This window comes from Trichechus manatus, unplaced genomic scaffold (assembly GCF_000243295.1).
Source record: "Trichechus manatus latirostris isolate Lorelei unplaced genomic scaffold, TriManLat1.0 scaffold00198, whole genome shotgun sequence".
In the NCBI taxonomy this organism is placed as follows: domain Eukaryota; kingdom Metazoa; phylum Chordata; class Mammalia; order Sirenia; family Trichechidae; genus Trichechus; species Trichechus manatus.
The window spans coordinates 4,121,372-4,143,555 of record NW_004444134.1 but is presented as its reverse complement, the minus strand read 5'-3'; the positions used below and the strand labels follow the sequence as shown (position 1 = coordinate 4,143,555).

The window sequence follows — 22,184 nt, the reverse complement described above, 5'->3', positions numbered from 1 at the left end:
AAAAAAGAAATAATAATCAGATTTATCTGTAAAAACCTGTATCTTAAAAACTGTACCTACTCTGTTATACATGATAAATTGACTATTTTCCAACAAATATTGGGAGAATTGAGTAAGAAGTAGATTACTGAATGACTTTTTTCCTGAATTGGAAAGGTTCATGTAAAAATTCAGGTAATTTTGTAGCCAATCAAAATCAATTATTCTAGGTTATGATGAAGCACAGTATCTATTTGGAACAAATAGTATCCAAACACCTTTGATCTTTTTTAAGGATTTAAGATATAATTCTTATTTTATTTGAAAATACTATATTGAAACCTAATCTTAGAGAAGTCTAATTCTCCAAGAATTATAAACAATAACTGAGAAAATCCATCGCTGTAAGGATGTGCTTAGTAAGGTCAGGAGCTACTGAAAAACTGAAACTAGGTAAATTCTTTCATCAATAAAGATGGACTCTCATTGCTGTTAATATCCAGAGTGCTTTTTTTGTTTTGGTTTCATTTCGTCATTTCTCTCTTCAATATAAATGAGAGTGAAAAAAAACGAAGTTAAAATTAGTCAAGTATTATACCATAAAATGTCTGCTTTTGTAAACGGTCTCAACGAGGTACTTGAGAGACTCTCTGGATGCCTGCCAGTCACCTCCACCCGTCGCACCTCCCTAAAGTCGACGGGAAGCCACGCCTCCGTGGTTCCAGAAGGCTGACACACTCAATTCTGTCACGAAACACACGTCCGCACCCACAAATGCCATTCTAAGGAAGCGTTATTTCTAAGAATTTGAGCAGCTGAATCTTTCTCCTTGACACTTTGAGCGCTGCAAGTGGATTCTATTTTCCAGGTGTTTCAGCGGGGCGAAGGCCATTCCTACCTCTCGACTCCCTGGAAACTCTACAATAGGACCCTTTTCCAGAATGCAGAACGGACAGGGTGCGCTGGCAGCAGCAAACGTAGAATGACGCAGGAGCGCTTCATCAGCGAGGACGATAAAAACAGCAGAATAAGATGTAGTGGGTGCAGGGGAAGAGAGCACGTTTAAAGAGACTCAGGAAGCGGGAGAGGCCCAGGAAAGTGCAGCAGGCAAGCCCCAGGAGCCCGGTGGGATTCAGACCTCCAAAGAGCAAGGTCGGGAGGCCCTACTGGGTAGGGTGTGGCTTTTGTTTCAGTCTTTTACAGCTTCTTAAACCTTTACACCAACCATTTCACTTAGCCTAATATTTCATCACGCCATATGGGTGCCGTTTGTGCTCCTAACTCAATCACTCTTTTTTTTTTTAAATCTGACAAGATGAATGCCACCAAGAGAACTCTCTCATGACCACTTTCTTCATTTTTCAGCTTATTTATGGTGTGAGAGGTGAATGTCTATGTCAAATGGGAAAATTCGGTTCCTATAGTTTTATGTTATCTGATTGTTACAGATTTTAACATCTGCCAGAGTGCCTCACACAACCTAAGCGCTCAGGAAATCTGTGTTGAATCAATGTGAACTTTTGAAAGCCAAGTTTCTAGCTCCTCGCCTCCCTTGGTATCCTCAGTGTATGCGCACACAGATGCGTAACAAGTGAACAAATTTGGAAACCAGCAGGTTGGTGGCAAACAGGCTGTCACAGCTGCAGTCATGGAAAAGTAGGAAGAACCCCGGGAGAAGTGCTGTCCAGTAACTGCACATTTGAGAAATGATGCTGATGTAGACAAGAGTTCAATGCTCAAGATGAAGGTGGAAAGTGGGAGCAATTTAATAGCTGTAGAATACACACTTACCCAGCTTTACTGGGTGTTTTATTTCCAGGCAAGAGAAACCCATCTCTGTGAACTAAAAGTGTCTTAAACAAAGCCCAAAATATTTCAGAAAGTAATACGTAATATCAAAAATTTTAATGATGTGAAGAAACTTTACATTTTTCTATTTTTCTCTTCACTTTCATGAAAATAACAGGCTATACAGGTGATGCGTTTTTTTTTTTTTAATGGGTCAAACAATTTCTCACATTTAAATTAAAGTGGTCTTAAGTTTAGAAGTATGACCTATTTGGACTATACTGAGGTTGGAGATTTTTACTATTTTGATATTTGCAAAAGCATCCCTGAAGATGGTATGAAGAATAGTTTGGTGGTCCTAATATTCTTTCTCAAAGATGTTAGGTATCATCTTCATGAATCACAGATGACGGTATGCAAGGAAAACTTGTATTCCTGAATCACTAGGAATAAAACATATGGCCCATTGTATTTTTATGATTACATGAGCAAATTTCTGTAATGAGGCCCAGGGCTAGGTGCCATAAAGAGGTCTGACTGCTTAACAAATGACACTTCTCCCTCTCACTTCTAGAGGATGTCCCAGCTCCTCCTGCCCCATTTGATCATCGAATTGTGACAGTCAAACAAGCAACAGTCAACAGTTTTTACACCGTGAGCAGGACAGAAATTTTGGGCCGGTAAGTAATACTCAATCTTAATAAGAGAGCTTTCGAAGAGACAGATTCTAAGGATATCATAAATATTTGCCAGTCTTGACCTGAGAACCAGATATATTACAAGCACACATTTAAGAGATTTTAGTCATTTCTTAAAACTGTCACCAATGCCAGCGAGGTTGATATGGTGACAGTGACTGAATTCCAAATTTATTATCTGCTTTCCTTCCCGTGTTGTAATGTCTGAAAATGAGAGAAACCCAGTGAGTCACTAGAAGGTTTAGAAGTTGTCTGGTGCCTTGGCTTAAACACCAAGAAACAAAACGTGGAAATGAGTGAATACTGTGTGTTTCTCGATGCATGTGTATATCTTTTCATCATTGTTGCTTGTTTTTCATTTATGGTGTTACTGCATTACTTACTGTTATCTGTTTCAGTTGATTGCTTTCATCACTGAAGAACTTATTTGGGGGCATCTAAATTAAAGTCCCTCAGGGGCTGAATTTATTTCTGGGAATGTTCTTTCATCTTCTGCTCCAGCCACAATCCCCTATGATAAACTCATTGCTTAAGACCCAAATTGTAAAGTTTGCTACCGTCAGCATTTCTATGTAAAATAGGAGAAGGAGAGCAGAAAACATATATAAATATGTTGAAAACCTACTTACCAATGCAAAAAAAATATGAACAGTGACTATAGTTCATGGTGGTGCAATTGGTCATTAGGGTGTAGCTGATATTTATGAAGTCCCTTTCTCCTCTTCCCATTCTTTATTTCTTTTGCCCTCTGCCAAGTGGCACCATCTGAGTGAGTTCTTCCTCAGCCGCTGATCAGAGGGCCTCCCCGTGACACTACAAAGATGAGCTGAGGGAGAAAGGGGGTTCAGAGACAGCAGAGGAGCTATGAGGATTGCGCATTACTTGGGCAGCTTGTTTGGGTCTCCAGGGATTTTGGTGGCAAGCCTGGAACTATTTCTCTAGAGAAGAACAGTTATTTGCAGATGAGGGTATGGCTCTGTGACAATCCCTAGGGTTTATGCTGTTCTTCTGGTCAAGGGTTGTCATAGGCTTCTTAAAAACGTCTTTCTGTTATCATGGGCCCCATTGATCTTCTCGATCAGATGGTCCAAGGGGCAAGGCAGATTGTACTGCCCTTGGAAACAACAACCTCCTGTTCTGGGCTCCACTCAAAACTGGCAGCCATAATGTACTCAGTATATACGTTGCTGTTGTTGTTGTTTGCTGCCGTCGAGTCAGTTCCCAGCTCATGGCGACCCCAGGCACAATGGAACAAAACATTGCTCAGTCCTCAGTCATCTCAGTTTTGAGTGTGTTTCTGTGTGTGATTATATGTGTAAGAATCTGTCTTACAAAGTTTTTATAGGTTTAAATCCAAGCTAGACCATCAAAAACTGCACTGGTGACTGTGTACAATGTATTTTTCTATTATATTTACCTATATGCAGTATTGTTATACCTCTTATTTATAAGTATTTTCCAAAAATAATTTAATGTATCTGTTTATATGCTTGGGAGTCCCTGGGTGGTACAAACAGTTAACTTGCTTGGCTGCTAACTGAAAGGTTGGAGGTTCCAGTCCACCAGAGGTGCTTTGGAAAAAGGCCTGGCAATCTACTTCCATAAAAACAGCCACTGAAAGTCCTATGAAACACAGCTCTACTCTGATACACACGAGGTTGCTGTGAGTTGGAGTCAACTCTACAGCAACTAGTTTTTAACTGCTTGCAAAACCTCACTTATTACATTCAAGAGTATTCAGAAAACTATATTATCTACATAGGTTGTTCTCAAATTTTAGGGTACATATGAATCATCAAAGGAACTTGATAAAAATGCAGCCTCTGGGATCTCACCTTAGTAGGTTGGGGTAGGGCCCAGAAATCTGCATTCTTAATAAACCCCACGTGTTTCTGATGCAAGTGATCCACAGACCACACTTGGAAAAACACTCTATGTGAAGCTTATTGGATACAGTAAGTGCACTAATAGGTTTGCTCATTCACCATCAAAAGAGGAAAGCCCGTGGCAGCGGTGCACCAAACACATGGTAGCCCCAAAGCCCATGCAACACCTCACGCTTGCACTCTTCCTTTTCTTCCCAGGGGCCGCTTTGGCCAGGTTCACAAGTGTGAAGAGAAAGCCACGGGTCTGAAACTGGCAGTTAAAATCATTAAGACCAGAGGCACCAAGGATAAGGTGAGGATGGTGTCGGGTGGTTTTCTCCCTTTTTGTTCAGGCTTCGCCACACTGAAAACCCTTTCCTTCTTCACAGGATGAAGTGAAGAATGAAATCAGCATCATGAACCAGCTGGACCACGTGAATCTCATTCAGCTCTATGATGCCTTTGAGTCTAAGAATGACATGGTCCTGGTCATGGAGTAGTATGTGTCCCTTCCTTACCTCCCATGGATGCCCCCTATTCCCTTCCCCTGCCAAGCTCAGCACATTGCCAAAGACCTCATTCATGGCCATTTCGTTCTACCTGAAAAGTGGCTGGAGCCGTATTTAGTGCATCATTGATTCTGTCCTGCATGAATTAGACACTCTCACCAACTTCAGAAAGGAAATTGTTTATGAATATGCATTTCCACAGGTAATTTTATTTATTTCAGGTGGAATGGAAAAGCAGATTTAGCTTTGTATCTAAACCATACTGTCAAAAATTAACCTTAAATATGATTCTGGATAACCTGGAGGAAAGTGATTTGTGAACTGCATTTCATTTTCAACCTCATCACTAATAGAAAGTTTAGAGTAAATGCTGATAATTAGGGCTAAGAAGCTTCAATTTAAAGCCATTTTTATTAAAAAATTTATATAACTGGTTACTCAATTATAAGAAATGAGTAGTTCTAATTAAAACTGAATCAATATTGTGATTTAGTTAATTTTTTTTCCATTTGGGTTTATTTATCATTGTGCAATAAGAAATTCTGGATAATAAAGTATCTAGCATTGACCCCCTCTAAGCACTGGATTTAATCTGACGACTTAAAGGGTTGAGAACCTGGCTAGCCGGGTTAGCTGTGTTTGGAATTTCCCTTCACTGGATTACTGTAGTTCTCTTTATCTTCAGTGTACATTAGAGAATGGCAGATGTGAATGCCCTCAAACATGATAGCCACTGGATGAAAGGGACTTTATGACATCCCATTTGTGAAACTGAAGGTTTGTAAGATAAAGACCTTCAATATCAGAATCCTCTAATGAGGCAGTGAAGAAGGTAGGGAAAGAACAGCGTGCACACATCTTTTGGAAAAGTTAGAGAAGCTTAAACACCATGTTGCAACAAGAAAACCATGTGGTCATAGAGGAATCCTACTGAGGGCTTCCACCTCTCCCCTCTGCAGTGTGGATGGAGGGGAGCTGTTTGACCGAATCATTGATGAAAACTACAATCTGACTGAGCTCGATACCATCCTGTTCATCAAGCAGATCTGCGAGGGGATCAGGCACATGCACCAGATGTACATCCTCCATTTGGACCTGAAGGTGGGGCATGCTCTGTTCCTCTCCTCCTCAGTCCCTCTCCTCAAGTTGGTCAGTGAACCATCACACATTACAAAGTACCAGCTGGGAACATTGGTACTGTCACTAGCTACATATCAAGGAATTAGTAAAGATCTAGATTCTTATCCTCATCTACTGACTCCCAACTTCTGTCACCCCTACTATTTTCATGTCTTCATCTCTGAGTCTTATAATGTGCCTGTGTTAAGGGAATCTACATGGGGGATGGTTTCAATAACAGTTTAAAACAACAATGACAAAAGCAGTCTTGGTGGTGCAACGGTTAAGTGCTCGGCTGCTAAATGAAAGGTTGATATTTCGAACCTACCCAGAGGCTGTGTGGGAGAATGACCTGGTGGTCAGCTCCTGTAAGGTTTATAACCTAGAAAACCCTATGGGGGAAGTTCTGCTTGTCACATGAGGTCGCTATGAGTTGAAATCGATGCGATGGCACCTAACAACAACAGCAATAGCCAGACATTCCAGCTCACCCAGATTCCCCATCACTCTCCTGAAATCTTCAGGAAAGCTCCAGGATTTAGGGATTTACAGAGCACTGAGTAGAAACTGCTGGCAGAATGGGAATGCAGGGCAGCCAGAAGTGGGGTGCTGAAATGCTCAGGAGCACAGAGGCTGTGGGGTGGGATTGGGGTGGCACACTGGGAATGGTAGGAAGCATATGTGAGAACTGAGGAAGCCGAGCCACCTGCCATCTTCTCTTACTGATTGCTCCTTCCCTGTTTCTCTTTTTCTCTCTGCTGTTCCTAGAATTGAGTTGTGTATAGTCCCCGTTACCACCAATAACAGATGCAGACCCGATAACCCTGATCAGCTCCACGATGGGGGCTAAGTATCACCAAGTGCATCTCTTCGTGTGGCCCCATCACAAACTTACTTCCCAGTTTGCACAACATGACAGTGAGATAAAATATTCTTAAATGTAACCCACCATATATTGTGAGTCACCAGGGACTGCAGAGCTAAATAATTTTAGTCTCCTTAACTAGGTTTCCACGAGCCTCTCTTCCTCTTACTCAGGTTCCTTTGCTGTCTTGATTTACGCATTCCCTTTCCCATTCACTCTGCGTGGGATGAGGGCGGGAGGAAATAGCATAGAAAATGACCAAGTCAGAGGCTGGAAATCATTGGCGAAACACTTGGCTATGAACTGAGCGTGATGATGCATATTTTCATGACGCATTGTCACTCAGTTTAGATACTCTGCTGGTATTTCCACAGGGATTTGATTGGTAACTGGAACTAGAAGCTGACCTACCACAAGTCAAATGGCTCTACACGTGGCTTCATGACATTTATTGAGGACTTGCAGTGCACAATTTCAGTTATGGTTTTCATTTAAAGAGAATAATAAAAGTGAAAGCTGGGTGGATCATCTAAGACTGCTCATCTCTTTCAGAAGCTTCCTTGGAAGGAAAGCCAAAACCCAAACCAATTGCTGTGGAGTCAGTTCTGACTCATGGTGACCCCATGTGTGTCAGTGTAGAACTGTGCTCCATAGGATTTTCAATGGCTGTTTTTTTTGGAAATAGATTGCCAGGGCTTTCTTTCAAGGAACCTCTGGGTAGATTCAAACTGACAAGCTTTCAGTTAGCAGTAGAGTGTATTAACCATCTGTATCACCTAGGGACTCCATGGAAGGAAAAGGACCAAACACAATAGTGGCTGTGATTTTAAATTGTTCTCCTTTACATTTTTCTGTGCTTTGCAAATGTTATTCAATGAACATGCTTTAATTTCAAAATCAGAAAGAAATGCCTTTTTGAAGTACCTCAAAACTGTGTCTTTACATTTTTCAAACAAATGTTTTTTAATGCCATAGTATTCTTTGATAATTGGACAGTTTTATACATGATTGATCAGTTATGTAAGCATGAAACCAAATTTCTTACATAGCACCCACTTCTCTATAAACAGCTTTTACCCACAGAAATCTGTTTTAGAGATATTTTAGAAAACGGCTGCCAAATACAACATGCCCAATCAAATGGACTACTGAATATTGATAAAGAGACAATGCATCATTTCACAAAGTGCTTCTGAATTTCTTATCTCACTTGACCCTCTTTTCCACTCAGACAGGAAGGGGGCGGGCAGCATTATCCTACCTAGGGGGTTAGGAAATGGGATTCCAGGGATTGGGGAATAGGCTAATGCCCCCAGCTCTTAGGGCAAGTTAGAGCTTGAACTTGGGATGTCTAGGCTCTTCTAAGCTTTATTTCCCTTGTATTGATGACTTTGACTTTAAATCAGATTCCTTATTTTCCTCAGATGTAGGTGCACTTGTAAGACATCCTATAAACATGGAGCAGTAGGGCTACCATCTGCATTTCTCCCCCCTCACCCTAAAGACCGTGGGTAAAAATTCTTACCAGAGTCAGACTTCAAGGGAGTACTCAATCAAAGGTTTAAGGTATTGAAACCAAGCTCAGCAGAACTTTGGAATTGCCCAGAATGAAGAATGAGAAGGGAGGAAAGCCTTCCTTTGACATATAACTTTCCCGATTGACAATGCCCAAAGGGAAAACTGAGCAGGCAGGAACATTCACATTACATTGCATATTCAGAGTGGCTGTTTAAATGAGTCAGGCTGTTTCTCTTAGAACCCATAAATCTCAGGAAACATATTCCTCCACAAAGGGAAAATTCATACTTAATAATTCTAGGAGACAGATGTCAAGTAGAGACAGCCTCCACTAGTCACCTGGAGAGCGCTGAGCTCTCCCTTCCTTCTTCCTTCGCACACTGTGGGGACTGCGGAGCCAGGGAGAGGGATAGGCAGGGTAGTGCAAGGCTGGCAGGGGCCCCACAGCCTCACCCACCACATAATGAAAGGAGAAAGTACCCACACAGACAAGCCAGCTGCGATGTGAAAAGCCTGATGTGTTTTTCTGAGCACCATTGTATTTTTAGTTGTGGTTCAAGGACAATTTGAGTGAACTATGGTTGTTTTCATTGCTAATGTGTCTCTTTCTCCTGCAGCCTGAGAATATCCTATGTGTGAATCGGAATACTAAACAAATAAAAATTATTGATTTTGGATTGGCCAGAAGGTATGTCTGTTTGTACACTAGTATATGAATGGAGTTAAGGCAGACGGGTGCTCTTTCTTTGCTAAGATAAATCTTATGTAACCCTTGATTCCACGTCCCCATTTAGAATTAATTTAGCAAAAAGTATGCTCAGTCTTACATTGTAAAACTTGGGATTTGAATGTTTAAAACTTTTTACAGTATATGCAAGAAAAAATATGAAAATTAAAACCTAATATAGTAAATTTATTAAACTAGGAGCCATTAATTTAGAATTTATAAGAGTTTGTCTTAGTCTTTTTTTTCTTTTTATTATTGTACTTTAGATGAAGGTTTACAGAAGAAACTAGCTTCTCATTAAGCAATTAGTACACATATTGTTTTGTGACATTGGTTACCAACCCCACGACATGTCAACATTCCCCCTTCTCGACCTTGGGTTCTCTATTATCAGCTTTCCTGTCCCCTCCTACCTTGTGGTCCTTGCCCCTGGGCTGGCGTGCCCCTTTAGTTTCATTTTGTTTTACGGGCCTGTCTAATCTTTGGCTGAAGGGTGAACCTCAGAAGTGACTTCATTACTCAGCTGAAAGGATGTCCAGGAGACATACTCTCAGGGTTTCTCCAGTCTCTGTCAGACCAGTAAGTCTGGTCTTTTTAATTTTTTTGTGTGAGTTAGAATTTTGTTCTACATTTTTCTCCTGTCTTACTTAGTCTTTCATATTGCTCCCATCTGTATAGAGATTTATTTTTTAAAAATTAATAGTGTAAACAAGAATGCAGAAGTTTCTAGCACAAATAAGCTTCTTAAGGGAACAAAGAGTTTTCGTGGAATTTGGGCCATTAATGAGGCATATGAAATGGCTGTTGTAAGTTACGGCAGCGTTTGTTTATTCCTTGATATAGGCTTATTCCAGCCACCTCCATGCCAGTGACTGTATCAGCTTTCCTTTGAATGTCTTCTATAATTCAGATGTTCGAATTATTCTGACCAACCTTTCCCCTGTTTGATTGTTAAGGTTTTACATTATGAATTTTGACTCTTAAAACCCCTGGAATTTCTTTACAAGTTTTTGACACTGTCCCTTTAAATATGTAATTTCCTTTAAGGTCTATTTATTTTAAGTTCACTGTAGAGCTAAAGTTAATTTGTCTTACAGACTACATCTTTTCAATTTTCAAGATTTTTAATTTTTTTTTATTCCTCCATGTTCTCTTAAATTTCAGATACAAACTCAGAGAGAAGCTGAGGGTGAACTTTGGCACCCCAGAATTCCTTGCCCCTGAAGTTGTGAACTATGACTTTGTCTCCTTCCCTACTGACATGTGGAGCGTAGGAGTCATCGCCTACATGCTGTAAGAGAGCTCCTCTCCGTCTGACCTTTGTTCTCAAACCCACGAGTCTCCTGTGAGGATTGGCCATTTTGAATAAAAGCACTAACTTAGGTCTTTTAAAAATAAGTAACATTGTGGAAACAGCCCAAGTGTCCATCAACAATGAATGGATAAACAAAATGTGGCATATCTCTGGAATATTATTCAGACATAAAGAGAAATGAAGTCTTGATACATGCTACCAAAACCAAACCCGCTGACGTCAAGTCGATTCTGACTCATAGTGACACTATAAAAAAACCAACAAAAACAAAAACAAAACCGTTGCTGTCTAGTTGATGCCGACTCAATAGCCACCAGAGTAGAACTGCCCCATTGAGTTACCAGGGAGCAGCTGGTGGATTTGAACTTTTGGTTAGCAGCTGAGCTCTTAACCACTGTGCCACCAGGGCTCTCCAGTGACACTGTAGGACAGAGTTAGTGGTGTCACTAGGGAGATGCGGACTGCACCGGGTGACACTGTCTGAGGAGGTGACACCAAAATGACTATAAAATTTCTGTGCAGTGTTTCAGTAGAATTTTATTATTTTCTAATGAAAATATCCCTGTGGTTAGTTATAACAACAGAAATTTTTTTTGTAAGCCCGGCTTACATGTATCGATATACGGACAAGGCTAGAACTCTATGCTAATTTATTTTTTGAACCTTCTAATGCACTCCAGTTAGAGCTGTCATTATTACCCAATTACAATGATGCTTCGAGTCACGTGATTTGATCTGCACATGCTACAAGCATGCGCTGTTTTCATTGCTGCCAGTGTTTCATAGTCACTGACTTTGTCAAAATTTCTGGTGTTTTAGCTATAATATTGTAGTAATTAGTGTGGGGGGGATGACATCACGATTTACTACGCTGGGTGACACCAACACTGGTGATGCCACTGGACGGAGTAGAACTGCCCCATAGGGTTTCCAAGGCTGAAATCTTTACAGAAGCAGCCTGCCACATCTTTCTCCCACAGAGTGACTGGTGAATTCGAACCGCCGACCTCTCGGTTAGCAGCCAAGCACTTTAACTACTACCCCACCATGTGCTACAAAACGGATGGATTTTGAAAACATTATGCTGAGTGAAATAAATCAGATACAAAAGGACAAACAGTGTATGATCCCACTTATATGAAATATCCAGAATAGGCAAATACATAGAGACCGCAGTTTATTCGTGTTTACAGGGGCTGAGGAGAGGGGAGATGGGAGTTACTGCTGAAGGGGTACTGAGTTTCTGTTTTCCAGTTGCTTTTGGGTGGATCCTCACCCCTGGTGACCCCATGTGTGTCAGAGTAGAACTGTGCTCCGTAGGGTTTTCAACGGCTGTGACCTTTCAGAAGGAGATCACGAGGTCTTTTTTTCTCGAGATGCCTCTGGGTAGATTCAAACCTCCAACCTTTTGGTTAGCAGCTGAGCACTCTAACTGTTTGCACCATCTAGGGATTCGGAGTCTCTGTATAGAAGGATGAAAAACATTTGGAAATGCATAGTGGTGGTGGCAGCACAACATGGTGAATGTAATTAATGTCGCTGAATTGTACGCTAAAAAGTGGTTAAAATGGCAAAGGTTTTGTAGTATTTATTTTACCGCTATAAAAAATGTTTAAAAGTAACATTTTACCATACTTGGCTACTTTCTAGACTCTCTGAGTTCCCCTGGGCGCAAGGACAGTGAATTATGTCCCCTGGACTCAGCACTTTAACTCCTAGGGCAACACCTGAGACCTTAAAGCAGCCTTTAAAAAAAAGACAAAACTGGGTCCTGTTGAGCCTGGCGTTAGTCATCTGTGTGTGACAGCACTTTGCTTGTAGGAGAAATCCGTGCCTTTCCTTCAGGCTTCTCTTCCTCTGTGACTGCTGCCCCCATTGCTGTGGTGGTTTGATTGGGGGTAGGGTAGGGGAGTAAGCATTTTCTTGATTGGAATAATGTATTATAAAAGTATTCTTACTTATTAGGTGGTTTTCCTCCTCTCACTTTTAAACAATAGAACCAGAAAAGCAGCCTGTCTTCTTCACGGGTTTGGACGTGGTCTAAAACACTCACCCTGGATCCTCTGTCTTCTAGGCTTAGTGGTCTGTCCCCTTTCCTGGGTGACAATGATACAGAGACACTGAGTAACATCCTGGCCTGTAGGTGGGACCTGGAGGATGAAGAATTTCGGGATGTCTCAGAGGAGGCCCAGGAGTTCATCTCCAAGCTCCTGATTAAGGAGAAGAGGTAAGCCAGGTTCACTCTGTGCTCGTGGTTAGAGTCAGGTCAGGGAACCCCGGATTCCCTGTGATGTTCAGTGCAGAGTTGTAGATAGAACTAATGTGATGCTCCTCGACCCAGTCCTTGGTCTCCTGAGATCGAGACTGCTGTGGTCATTAGGCTTGAATGGGGCTGCCGAAAAGCTTCTCTCCCTCTGCCTTTCCATACAAGGCTCCAGCAAGCAAGGCCTCTCTCAGTTTACTCATCAGCTTGGAGTAAGTTATTGCAGTGGTCCCTTTCACCTCTAAAAAGCACAACATATGTGTTCTGTGTAACTGAACACTTACTACCATTTCATCTGAGAGCTTACTATGTACCAGACAGTGTCAAGTGTTTTATAGATAGTATCTCTTTTAATCATTAATGATTACCATTTTATAGATGAAGCATAGAGACAGTAAGAGGCAGAATTGATGATCAAACACAAGGTCCCCTTTCCCCAAGTCCATACTCATAACCATATGTGTCACATTACCTTCTGTTTTCTGTCATGCCAAAACCACATTGATTCAAAATCCAGTGGGTGAAAAACAGTGATATTGACATATAGGGGCTTGCATTTTAGAATTATAAAGGAGAAAGGACGTTGTGCTTCACCTGTCAAACACGCTGTTTCAGGTGGTTTTATACTGAAAACATATAATGGTAGATAATATTCAGATACGGTTTTTGCTTATTATTTTTATGGCTTTTTAAGTCATTAATAAACATGACCACACTGATGGGTAGGAGGGTGCACGGGGGTCAGAGGATGGGGCATGTGTAATAGTCTGGCCAAGTACCTGACTCTCAGGAACTTCATTCATTCCAGTATGCAATTAATTATTTACTTATTTAATTTACTAATTAAATTAATTAATTAATTACTATATGCCAGGAAATGCATCTGGGGTGTCGAGAACAGATGTACAAAGTCCAGTCCCTGCTTTAGGTAACTTACAATCTAATAGAAGAGATAGATCTTTTTAAAAAGATATATCGCAATGTGGTTAATGCAAAGATAGAATATATTGACAGGGGCCAGAACCGAGTCCTAAATGGTGAAGAGGACCTAGCCAGGCTGAGAAGAAGGGCAATTAACAGATACTTGTGTTTATCATTGAGTTGGAATCAACTTGATGGCAATGGGCTTGACTTTTTTTTTTAGTTTGTGTTTATGGAGCCCTGGTGCTGCAGTGATTAAGAGTTACAGCTACTTACCAAAGTGTTGGCAGTTTGAATCCACCAGCTGCTTCTTGAAAACGCTATGGGGCAGCTCTACTCTGTCCTATAGGGTCGCTATGAGTGGGAATCGGCTTGACGTCAGTGGGTTGTGTTCTTTATCCTTAAAGGAAAGACACAATAACAGTAATGTTACCATTGTTAATATTATTTGCACGTTACTGTAGCCCAGGCAAGGAGCCCTGGTGGCGCAGTGGTTAAACACTCAGCTGCTAACTGAAAGGTCAGCGTGGTTCGAACTCACCTGCCACTCCGTGGAAGAAAGATGTGGCAGTCTGATTTTGTAAAGATTACAGCCTTGGAAACCCTATGGGGCAGTTCTACTCTGTCCTATAGAGTCGCTGTGTGTTGGAATCGACTCTATGACAGCGAGTTTTACAGGTAGCCCAAGCAGTGAACCGATGGAAAACGTCAACCTTGTAATATCTTCAGAAGATGAGAAGTTCACATTTAATGAGAATCTTTTATGCATCTTGTGATTTAATCCTTCAGATAATCCTGTGGTGCATGGTTATTGTTGTCTTTGTTTTATAGGCAGGAAACAGCTTGAATGCAGTGAGGCAGTCCCAAGACTAGCGCAGAGCAGACCCTGCCCTGCCCCATCCTACAGTCTGAGGGCGTCCTTAGCATCAAATACACCCTGGAGCGAAGTGACCCCTCACTGAGTATTAGGACTGGTATTTGGATGAATCTAAGGCCAGAGCCATGTATCACCATCATGGAATAAATTTCTGGGGTACAAAAATAAGCCTGAAATTTTTATGAAAAATTTAATGATTAGTACAATTTTATTGCTAACTTTTAAATAGTCAGTTTTTAAAAGTTTGACATGACGGTGGAAGACTAATAATTTTCAGCAAAATCAGATGTTAGGATGCTTCTGGGGGTTCAATACTGAAAATCTATGATACGAAACAGAATCTCACTTCATCTGAGGTTGGTTCAGGATCAGAGGTTGTGTTTTGTTTTGTTCTATTACCTCTGCCTATATAGAGTCCAACTAATGGTGCCGTTGTCACCAGGATATTAAGCTTTCCTTCCCCTCTGATATTAATTGACTAAAGGAAAGACTTATCTCTTCTTCAACTCTTATACTTAAATACTTGGTATCTGATGACACAATCCTTCAAAATGAAGTTTCATGACTGCTTGAAGCTATTTTCTTGATTTTTTTTTCAAAAGCAAATGTCAGATTACTGCACTCACTTATAGTTTTTTTATTTTGAAAGGTTATTTGGCTTAATGTGATATCAGTTAGCAAGCCAAACAAGTTTAAGAAGTTTAGAATTAGAATACAACATAATCTTTATTATTCTGCCTTATATTATTTAAAAAATTTTTTCATACAAAATTTTGTTGTCTCCAAAATGGACATAGTTTCTTCCTAAAGGTATCTAAATAATGTACTCTCTCAATAGTTATATCCACCCTCCATTTCCATATTTATTTTAACTATTTAAAAGTTCTTAATTCAACAGTTCTTAATACATAATATTCAAAAGTTTTACTACATAGATTGATTTTGCAATAATCAAGAATCATTGCAGCATTTTGCTTTTGCAGTGGTGAATATACATTTATTCTTCAACTGACTGATAGAAGATCAGTTTATGAAGCTCAGAGGTTACATCAAGAATGGTTACTTCTGTGTGAAAGCAGATGTTCATAATTAACAAAAAGTTTAAGTTATATGTCTTACTTACAATTTCCTAGGTTGTCACCTTGATTAGATATGAGGCTCACACAATCACGAATAATGACAATGCAGAGAGAGTGGAATTGATAATGATTTGGCATTCAGCTCTCTGGCTTCCCAAAGGCAGAGGCCTCACTGGGTATGCCCACTAACACCTTTCTGCTTTTTCCTTTAGTTGGAGGATAAGTGCGAGTGAAGCTCTGAAGCACCCTTGGTTGTCAGAACACAAGCTGCACTCCAGACTCAGTGCACAGGTGACCACGTCTTGTCATTTTTCCTCTTCTTGTCAAGTTGGCATAGGTCTTTCGGCGACCACATGCTAGAGACATAGATAGATAAAGTTCTTTCTAATTCCTTTTCTCCCAGCCTTCAAATCTTGTGCTAGTATTGAATTGCTTAAAATGCATTTTTAGAGCATTTTGTATTTTTTTAAAAAAATAAATGCTACTTATATTGTTCAACAGAGTATTATTTACAGCATAACTGTTTAAATATTAAATTTATTACTAAATCATTGTATCCATTATGAAATGAATTACACCATTGTACTGCACACACACATACACACACACACACACACACACACACACACACACACAGCCTAGGATATGTTCACATAGAAAGTTTCAGAGAATATATGCTAATGTACTTATGCTTGCTTAAAATGGAATTCAGAATTCTGAATTCTATGCTTATCTGGGCTCCAAAATTTTAACTCTAACACTCAGCTTTCCAGATACTCATCTAAGTATATGTGAAGGAGGCTCTTAGAGGAGGCTGAAAAAAGACAACTAAAGTATTTGTTGAGAATAATTAAGCTCGTGCTGTGGAATAACTTCACACAACTAAATCTCTGTCCACTCTCACTGCTATAACTGCCATTTGTATTCTGACTCCCTCATCTGTCTCTTTGGCACAGATTACTTTCCTAAGCTTCTGATCCATATATACAACTATGTACTAGATATTTCCACTTAGATCTTCTCAGTCCTAAACCAGACTCGTCTCCGCCACTGCACCTCATCCTAGACAATTCTTTCCCAGGGAGAATGTCCCTGGGAGCCTAAATCAGATCCAGGGCACCATCTTTGTTTCCTCCCTCTCCCTCAGCACCTCCCCCATCTCATACTTATCTCCAAGTTCTGTACATTATGTCCCCTAATTACCTCTGGGATCTGTCCAATCCTCTCCATCCCCACAACCATCCTGGACCAAGATATCCCTTACCTGAATTATTCCAGTCTTCTGTCTGGCTTCTCCTCTGTGTCTCCATCCAAATAATCATGGATTGTATTAATAACATGGAAACAGATGTGTAACATTCAAATAACTTTATTAAATATTTAGGATGTTCAGCTGGGCAGGATTAATGTGGAGGTGATCAGCAATTGATACTTCCTGCCTTTCCTCAGGCCTCCTTGGGGCAGGTCTGATGTGAGCATAAGTTCAGATGGTTGCCCTCATGCCCCTGGCACAGAAGGTGTTCAGTAGATTCTGATTGCTTCCACCTTTGCTCCTTGCCACCCAGTGCTTTGGTGTGGAACTTTTTCACTGACCAACAAACCTTGGAATGACTAGGCTCAGGTACTCATTTTTTCCACATCCAGTTGTTATTGAAATTAACTTTAATTCTAAATTTAGCATCAGTACTAAGTTTTATTTGTGGGCTGAATATACCTTCTGTGATAATTGGTACTGATGTCAGGTAAAAATAGACTTATTACCTAGTTGCTACCTCACCCAGACTACATAAACTGCTTATTAGGGTTACCAACTTATTTTGAGCCAATTTTCCACCAATGTATTTTTATCCAAGCTTATTGGTGTCCAAATACACTTTGACAGGGTAGGACAATATAGAAACCACAGCAGATAATTAATGACATTATAAATTTTTTAGAAGTTTAAAAATATTTTAAAAACCATATAACAAAAATTACCTTTTTGTTTATTCCATCCAACTGCTGTTACCCGAGGTGAACAGATAGTTCAAGAATAGTGAGGATTTTTGTTTTACCTTTTTTTTTAAAAAAAATTCCATTCTATAAATCTAGTTTGTTATCATTAAAGTTGTAATGATATAGCAGCCTTCGTGGCGCAGTGGTTAAGTGCTTGGCTGCTAACTGAAAGGTCGGCGGTTCGAACCCACCAGCTGCTCCACAGGAGAAAGATGTGGCAGTCTGCTTCCCTAAAGATTAGAGCCTTGGAAACCCTATGGGGCGGTTCTACTCTGTCCTATAGGGTTTATATGAGTTGGAATTGATTAGACGGCAATGGGTTTTGTGGTTTATATATGCCAGACACTGTTTTAATTTCTCTACACAAATTAACACATTTAATCCTCATACCAGTCATAAGAAATAGGCACTGTCTGTGCCATTACACAGATGAGGGAACAGAGGACGAGGGGTTAAGAACTTGCCCAGTGACAGAGCCAGCATGCAGCCCAGGCAGGCTGGCTCTCAATCCTAGAGCAGAGCCTCACAACACCCAGCCCAGTGATTGGCTGCTGGGCAAAGGGAGTCTGAGTGATGTTTCCAGAACTGTTCTTGTACCTTACATTTCTGGTCTTTCTGAAAGCCAATATTCAAACTTAATATGTTTTATTTTACAATGAAATATTGAGACTCAGTTTCTCCAGAAGATTTATTTTTTGGATAATCTTGGTTCTGAGATATTCCATAAAATCAGAATTTAACTTTACATTGAAAATTTAACTTTTATCCAAAGCTGTTTACCATTTAAACTTAATTATATTTTAAAAGTCTTTTGCAGCATTTTGTTCTATCGTGCAAGGGGTCGCCATGCATTGGGGGCCAACCTGACAGCAGCTAACAACAACATCCTTTTTATTTATCTCTTTTAACTGTCATAAAACAGTTGAAAGCACTTGCTCTCTCTTAACTACTAAGCTTGCCTATAACCAGCCACTAAACTTAAGAAGGTTTTTTCTTCTTAGAAATTAAGGTGCTGAAGCTCTCTGTCTTCTGTACTATGTTCAAGATGATAGGCAGTGGTTCTCAGCCTTTCTTTGGTTTCCAAACCATCCACACATAATCTATCTTCCGTCAGAAACAGCTCTCAACCTGGGGTGGGGAGAAGCATCCCCAAAGTGAAAATCTATTAGAATTCAGCAAGTATCTACTATAGACTTAATAAATGCTTTGGGGCTGGGAGGGAAGGAAAAAGAATATATATGACATGGTTTCTTTTCTCCCAGAACTAATAAGCTCCCTTCCTTCTCATTCCCCACACTACTGCCTTATCTCAGCCCTTCTTCTCATTTATTGAACTAATAAAATAATCTACAAGCTGATATTCAACCTCCATTTATTTCTTCCCTAATCCATCAAATCATTATTTCCCTAATTAAAGCTCTGATCAATTACTCCCTGATCAACAGATCTTCAAGCACTGCCCAAAATACACCAAGCAATCAAGGCCTGCTGCAGATTTCCAGTCTTATCTCTATACTCCCTCCATATCAGCCCAAATCCTGGTTATTCTCCAAGGTCTGTTTTAAATGCCACCTCCTTGAAGATATTGTTTCTCAATCCCCAAACTAGAAATCCTTTCTCTGTCTTCTTGAATCTCTCTTGTGGCACTTACATTTTATGTGACACTCAATAACTTTATCTACTAGATTTAAAAGCTTTTGGAAGAAGCAGTTCATGCTTCGGACTCTTACAGCCCCGTATCAGTCCTGACTCTGGTGCTTAGAAAGCACACAGTAAATGTTGAAGTGAGTGTGCACAAAACACACATGTATAAAAATTGAGTATAGCTAGGTATTGAGCTCCTTGGCCCCAGATCTAACTGAAAAGGAAGAGTAGTGGTGGCAAGGGTGAGAGGAGAATCTATGGGGAGAGGTGGGGATGACCTTGAACTGGACTTTGAAGGCAGTGAGGACCGAAGTCTGCAGATAGGTCTAAGAGTTGTCCACTATGTAGCCTTCAAGAGCCACTTTTGAAGAACATTTTCTACACAGTAGCAAATTATTTACTCTTCAAGTGTTCTCATGTAAGTTAGGGACTGATGGGAAAAGTTCTAATCCTTCCCCAAATGCCTTTTGCTTTTCCTAGAAGAAGAAGAATTGCTCCTCTAATGCCCAGAACCATGGGACCAAATAATCTACGGAAGGAACCCATTTGAAAGGTTGGTCTCAGGTCTTTTGCTAAAGAGGTGTTTGTACAAGCCTTAGAGAGGGGAACAAGAAAGAACCTGCTATTTGTTGCACAAACCATGTGAGGAGCAGGATAGTGTTTTGGCTAAGGGGGTGAACTCCGAGGTCAGACCAGCTGTGTTTGCTCCCTGGCTCTGCCAGCTCCTAGCTGGGAAACCTCAGGTTCCTGATCTGTGTATTGGGATAATAATAGTATTGGTTCCTAAGGTCATCATGTGGTTCCAGTGAGATAATTTGAGCCACACAAGCAAAACCCTGAGACCAGGGCCTGACAAATATCAGGTACTCCATAAACCTTAGCTCTTGTCAGTAGGTGCTGGTACCTGTACACAGACTATCTCATTTAGTCCTTTCAACAATTCTCTGAGATCAGAGGAAGTAGTGCCCTCTTTTATACAGACAGGAAGACCGAGTCTCAGAGGCTAACTCACCCAAGGCCATGTAATTATCCTCAATTTTGTGATCTGATGTAAAGGGAGTTTCCTTGGGGGTGTGGCCTACATCCAATATATATAAATGGTGGAATGTGATTCTGTCCTGCGTCTCTGGACCTAAAGCCTGAGGTTTTTTTCTATCCTGAGCTGCCTCCTGCTCTTGGCCTACTCTCTGATTCCAAAGAACAACACTATGTACAAATACAAAGTAGATGCTCACCTCTACTGAGATTAGAATGTCATCAGAATTTTTTAGGAGCTGGTTTTATGCATGTAGAAGGTATTAACAAGCTAGCTCAATTTATGCACGAGAAGAAAAGCCTGAGGAAATATCAATGTACTTATTACACAGGACTTGCAGAAATTCAACATTCATGTCCTTGTTGGAGGGTCATTTGTCTTCCAGCAGGTTGACTCCCTCAGCTTTGGCAGGAAGTCTACCGCTATTTCTGCAGCTTGGTTTCAACAACTGTGTAGGACTTATGACTGTATAGGACTTACAGCTGTGTGTCTGCATTCTTGCTACCCATTGGTCCTCATCTTTTATTTGGATTTGTGCTTACTCTGGTCCTGAGGTTTTTGTTTATTTGCTTTACTGTATGTATTCTTTTTTAAAAATTTAGTCTTATTATTAAATATATATGTTATTTATATATATATATATAACAAAAAGTTTGCCATCTTAACCATTTTGAAGTGACATTAATTACTTTCACCATGTTGTGCAACCATCACCACTATCTATTTCCAAAAGTTTTTCATCACACCAAACAGAAGCTCAGTACCACTTGGGCAATAACTCCCATTCTCTCTTCCCCCCAGCCTCTGGTAACCACTAATCTACTCTGGTCTCTGTGCATTTGCCTATTCTAGATATTTTATATAAGTGGGATGTTACAACATTTGTCCTTTTGTGTCTGACTTATTTCACTCAGCATGACATTTTCAAGGTTCACCCATGTAGCATGTATCAAGACTTCATTTCTCTTTACCCATGAGTTATATTCCATTGTATGGACAGACCACATTGTGTTTATCTGATCATCTGCTAATGGACTTTACTGTATATATTCTTATAAGATTCCTTGAATCTTTTGTAGAATAAGATTGGGTAGAAATAAATCAGTAATTAATCACAAAGGGCACAAACCAGTTGTGATGGTGAATGTTATGTGTCACTTTGGCTTGGCCATGATTCTCAGTATTATGTAATTATCTTCCATTTTGTAATCTGATACAAGGGGAATTTTCTTGGGGGTGTGACCTGCATCCAATATACATAGATGTTCTGGCAAAGCTCACCCTCTGTTGATCCTGCATCTGAATCATCATCCTTGAACCTCCGGTTCTTGAGACTTGAGTCTGCAGATTTGGGGATTTACCAGCTCCCGCAGCCCCATGAACCAGCAGCCTACCATCTGACCTGCCGATTTTGGGTTAATCAGCCCCTGCAACCACGCGAGTCAGGAGAAGCCTCCAGCCTCACGGCTGACCTATGGATTTGGGACTTGCCAGCCTCTACAACTTCATAGGCTGTTCCCTTGAAATAAATCTCTGTCTCTATATATTTATATATGTACACTTCACTGGTTTCACTCATCTAGAGAACTCAACTTAAGACATTTGGTACTGAGAGTCATTCTGAATTGTTTCCCAAGTCTGGCTAGTCTTAAAAGGGCTGATGACTCTGCCTCTAGCAGTAAAGAGGGCACTGCTAGTTCATGGCTTAAGATGACAATGAAAACATGCAAAATATCACCACCAATGGATCAAATATTTGTGAGAGACAAGGCTCTGGGTGATGGCATGTTTGATACTTTTCTACAATTTTGTTAGAATGAGAAGTACAAGGAAGCTTGTTGGTTGGTTCTATCTTTGCTAGACAAAGTGGTGAAAGAAAGGGATGAGCTCAAAAATTCAGAGTCACAGCTCAAGAGCTGCATAAAAGAGCTGAAAATTGCCACTTGTGCCCTGAAAAAAAGGCTTATTTTATATATATGTGTGTGT

General features: G+C 40.4%; 1 protein-coding gene across 1 annotated transcript in view; it reads left to right on the top strand.

The window, feature by feature from the left end:
* Positions 1 to 19,942, top strand: part of MYLK4 (myosin light chain kinase family member 4) — a 110,296-nt gene extending 90,354 nt beyond the window's left edge. Inside the window, exons 3-11 of the mRNA XM_004387915.2 lie at positions 2,342 to 2,447; positions 4,550 to 4,643; positions 4,720 to 4,829; positions 5,799 to 5,940; positions 8,959 to 9,029; positions 10,233 to 10,361; positions 12,458 to 12,610; positions 15,736 to 15,814; positions 19,643 to 19,942. Of these exons, the coding sequence (XP_004387972.1) occupies positions 2,342 to 2,447; positions 4,550 to 4,643; positions 4,720 to 4,829; positions 5,799 to 5,940; positions 8,959 to 9,029; positions 10,233 to 10,361; positions 12,458 to 12,610; positions 15,736 to 15,814; positions 19,643 to 19,690 (932 nt within the window). The 3' untranslated portion in view covers positions 19,691 to 19,942. The remainder of the gene's footprint in view (positions 1 to 2,341; positions 2,448 to 4,549; positions 4,644 to 4,719; positions 4,830 to 5,798; positions 5,941 to 8,958; positions 9,030 to 10,232; positions 10,362 to 12,457; positions 12,611 to 15,735; positions 15,815 to 19,642) is intronic.
* Positions 19,943 to 22,184: the final 2,242 nt, after the last annotated feature.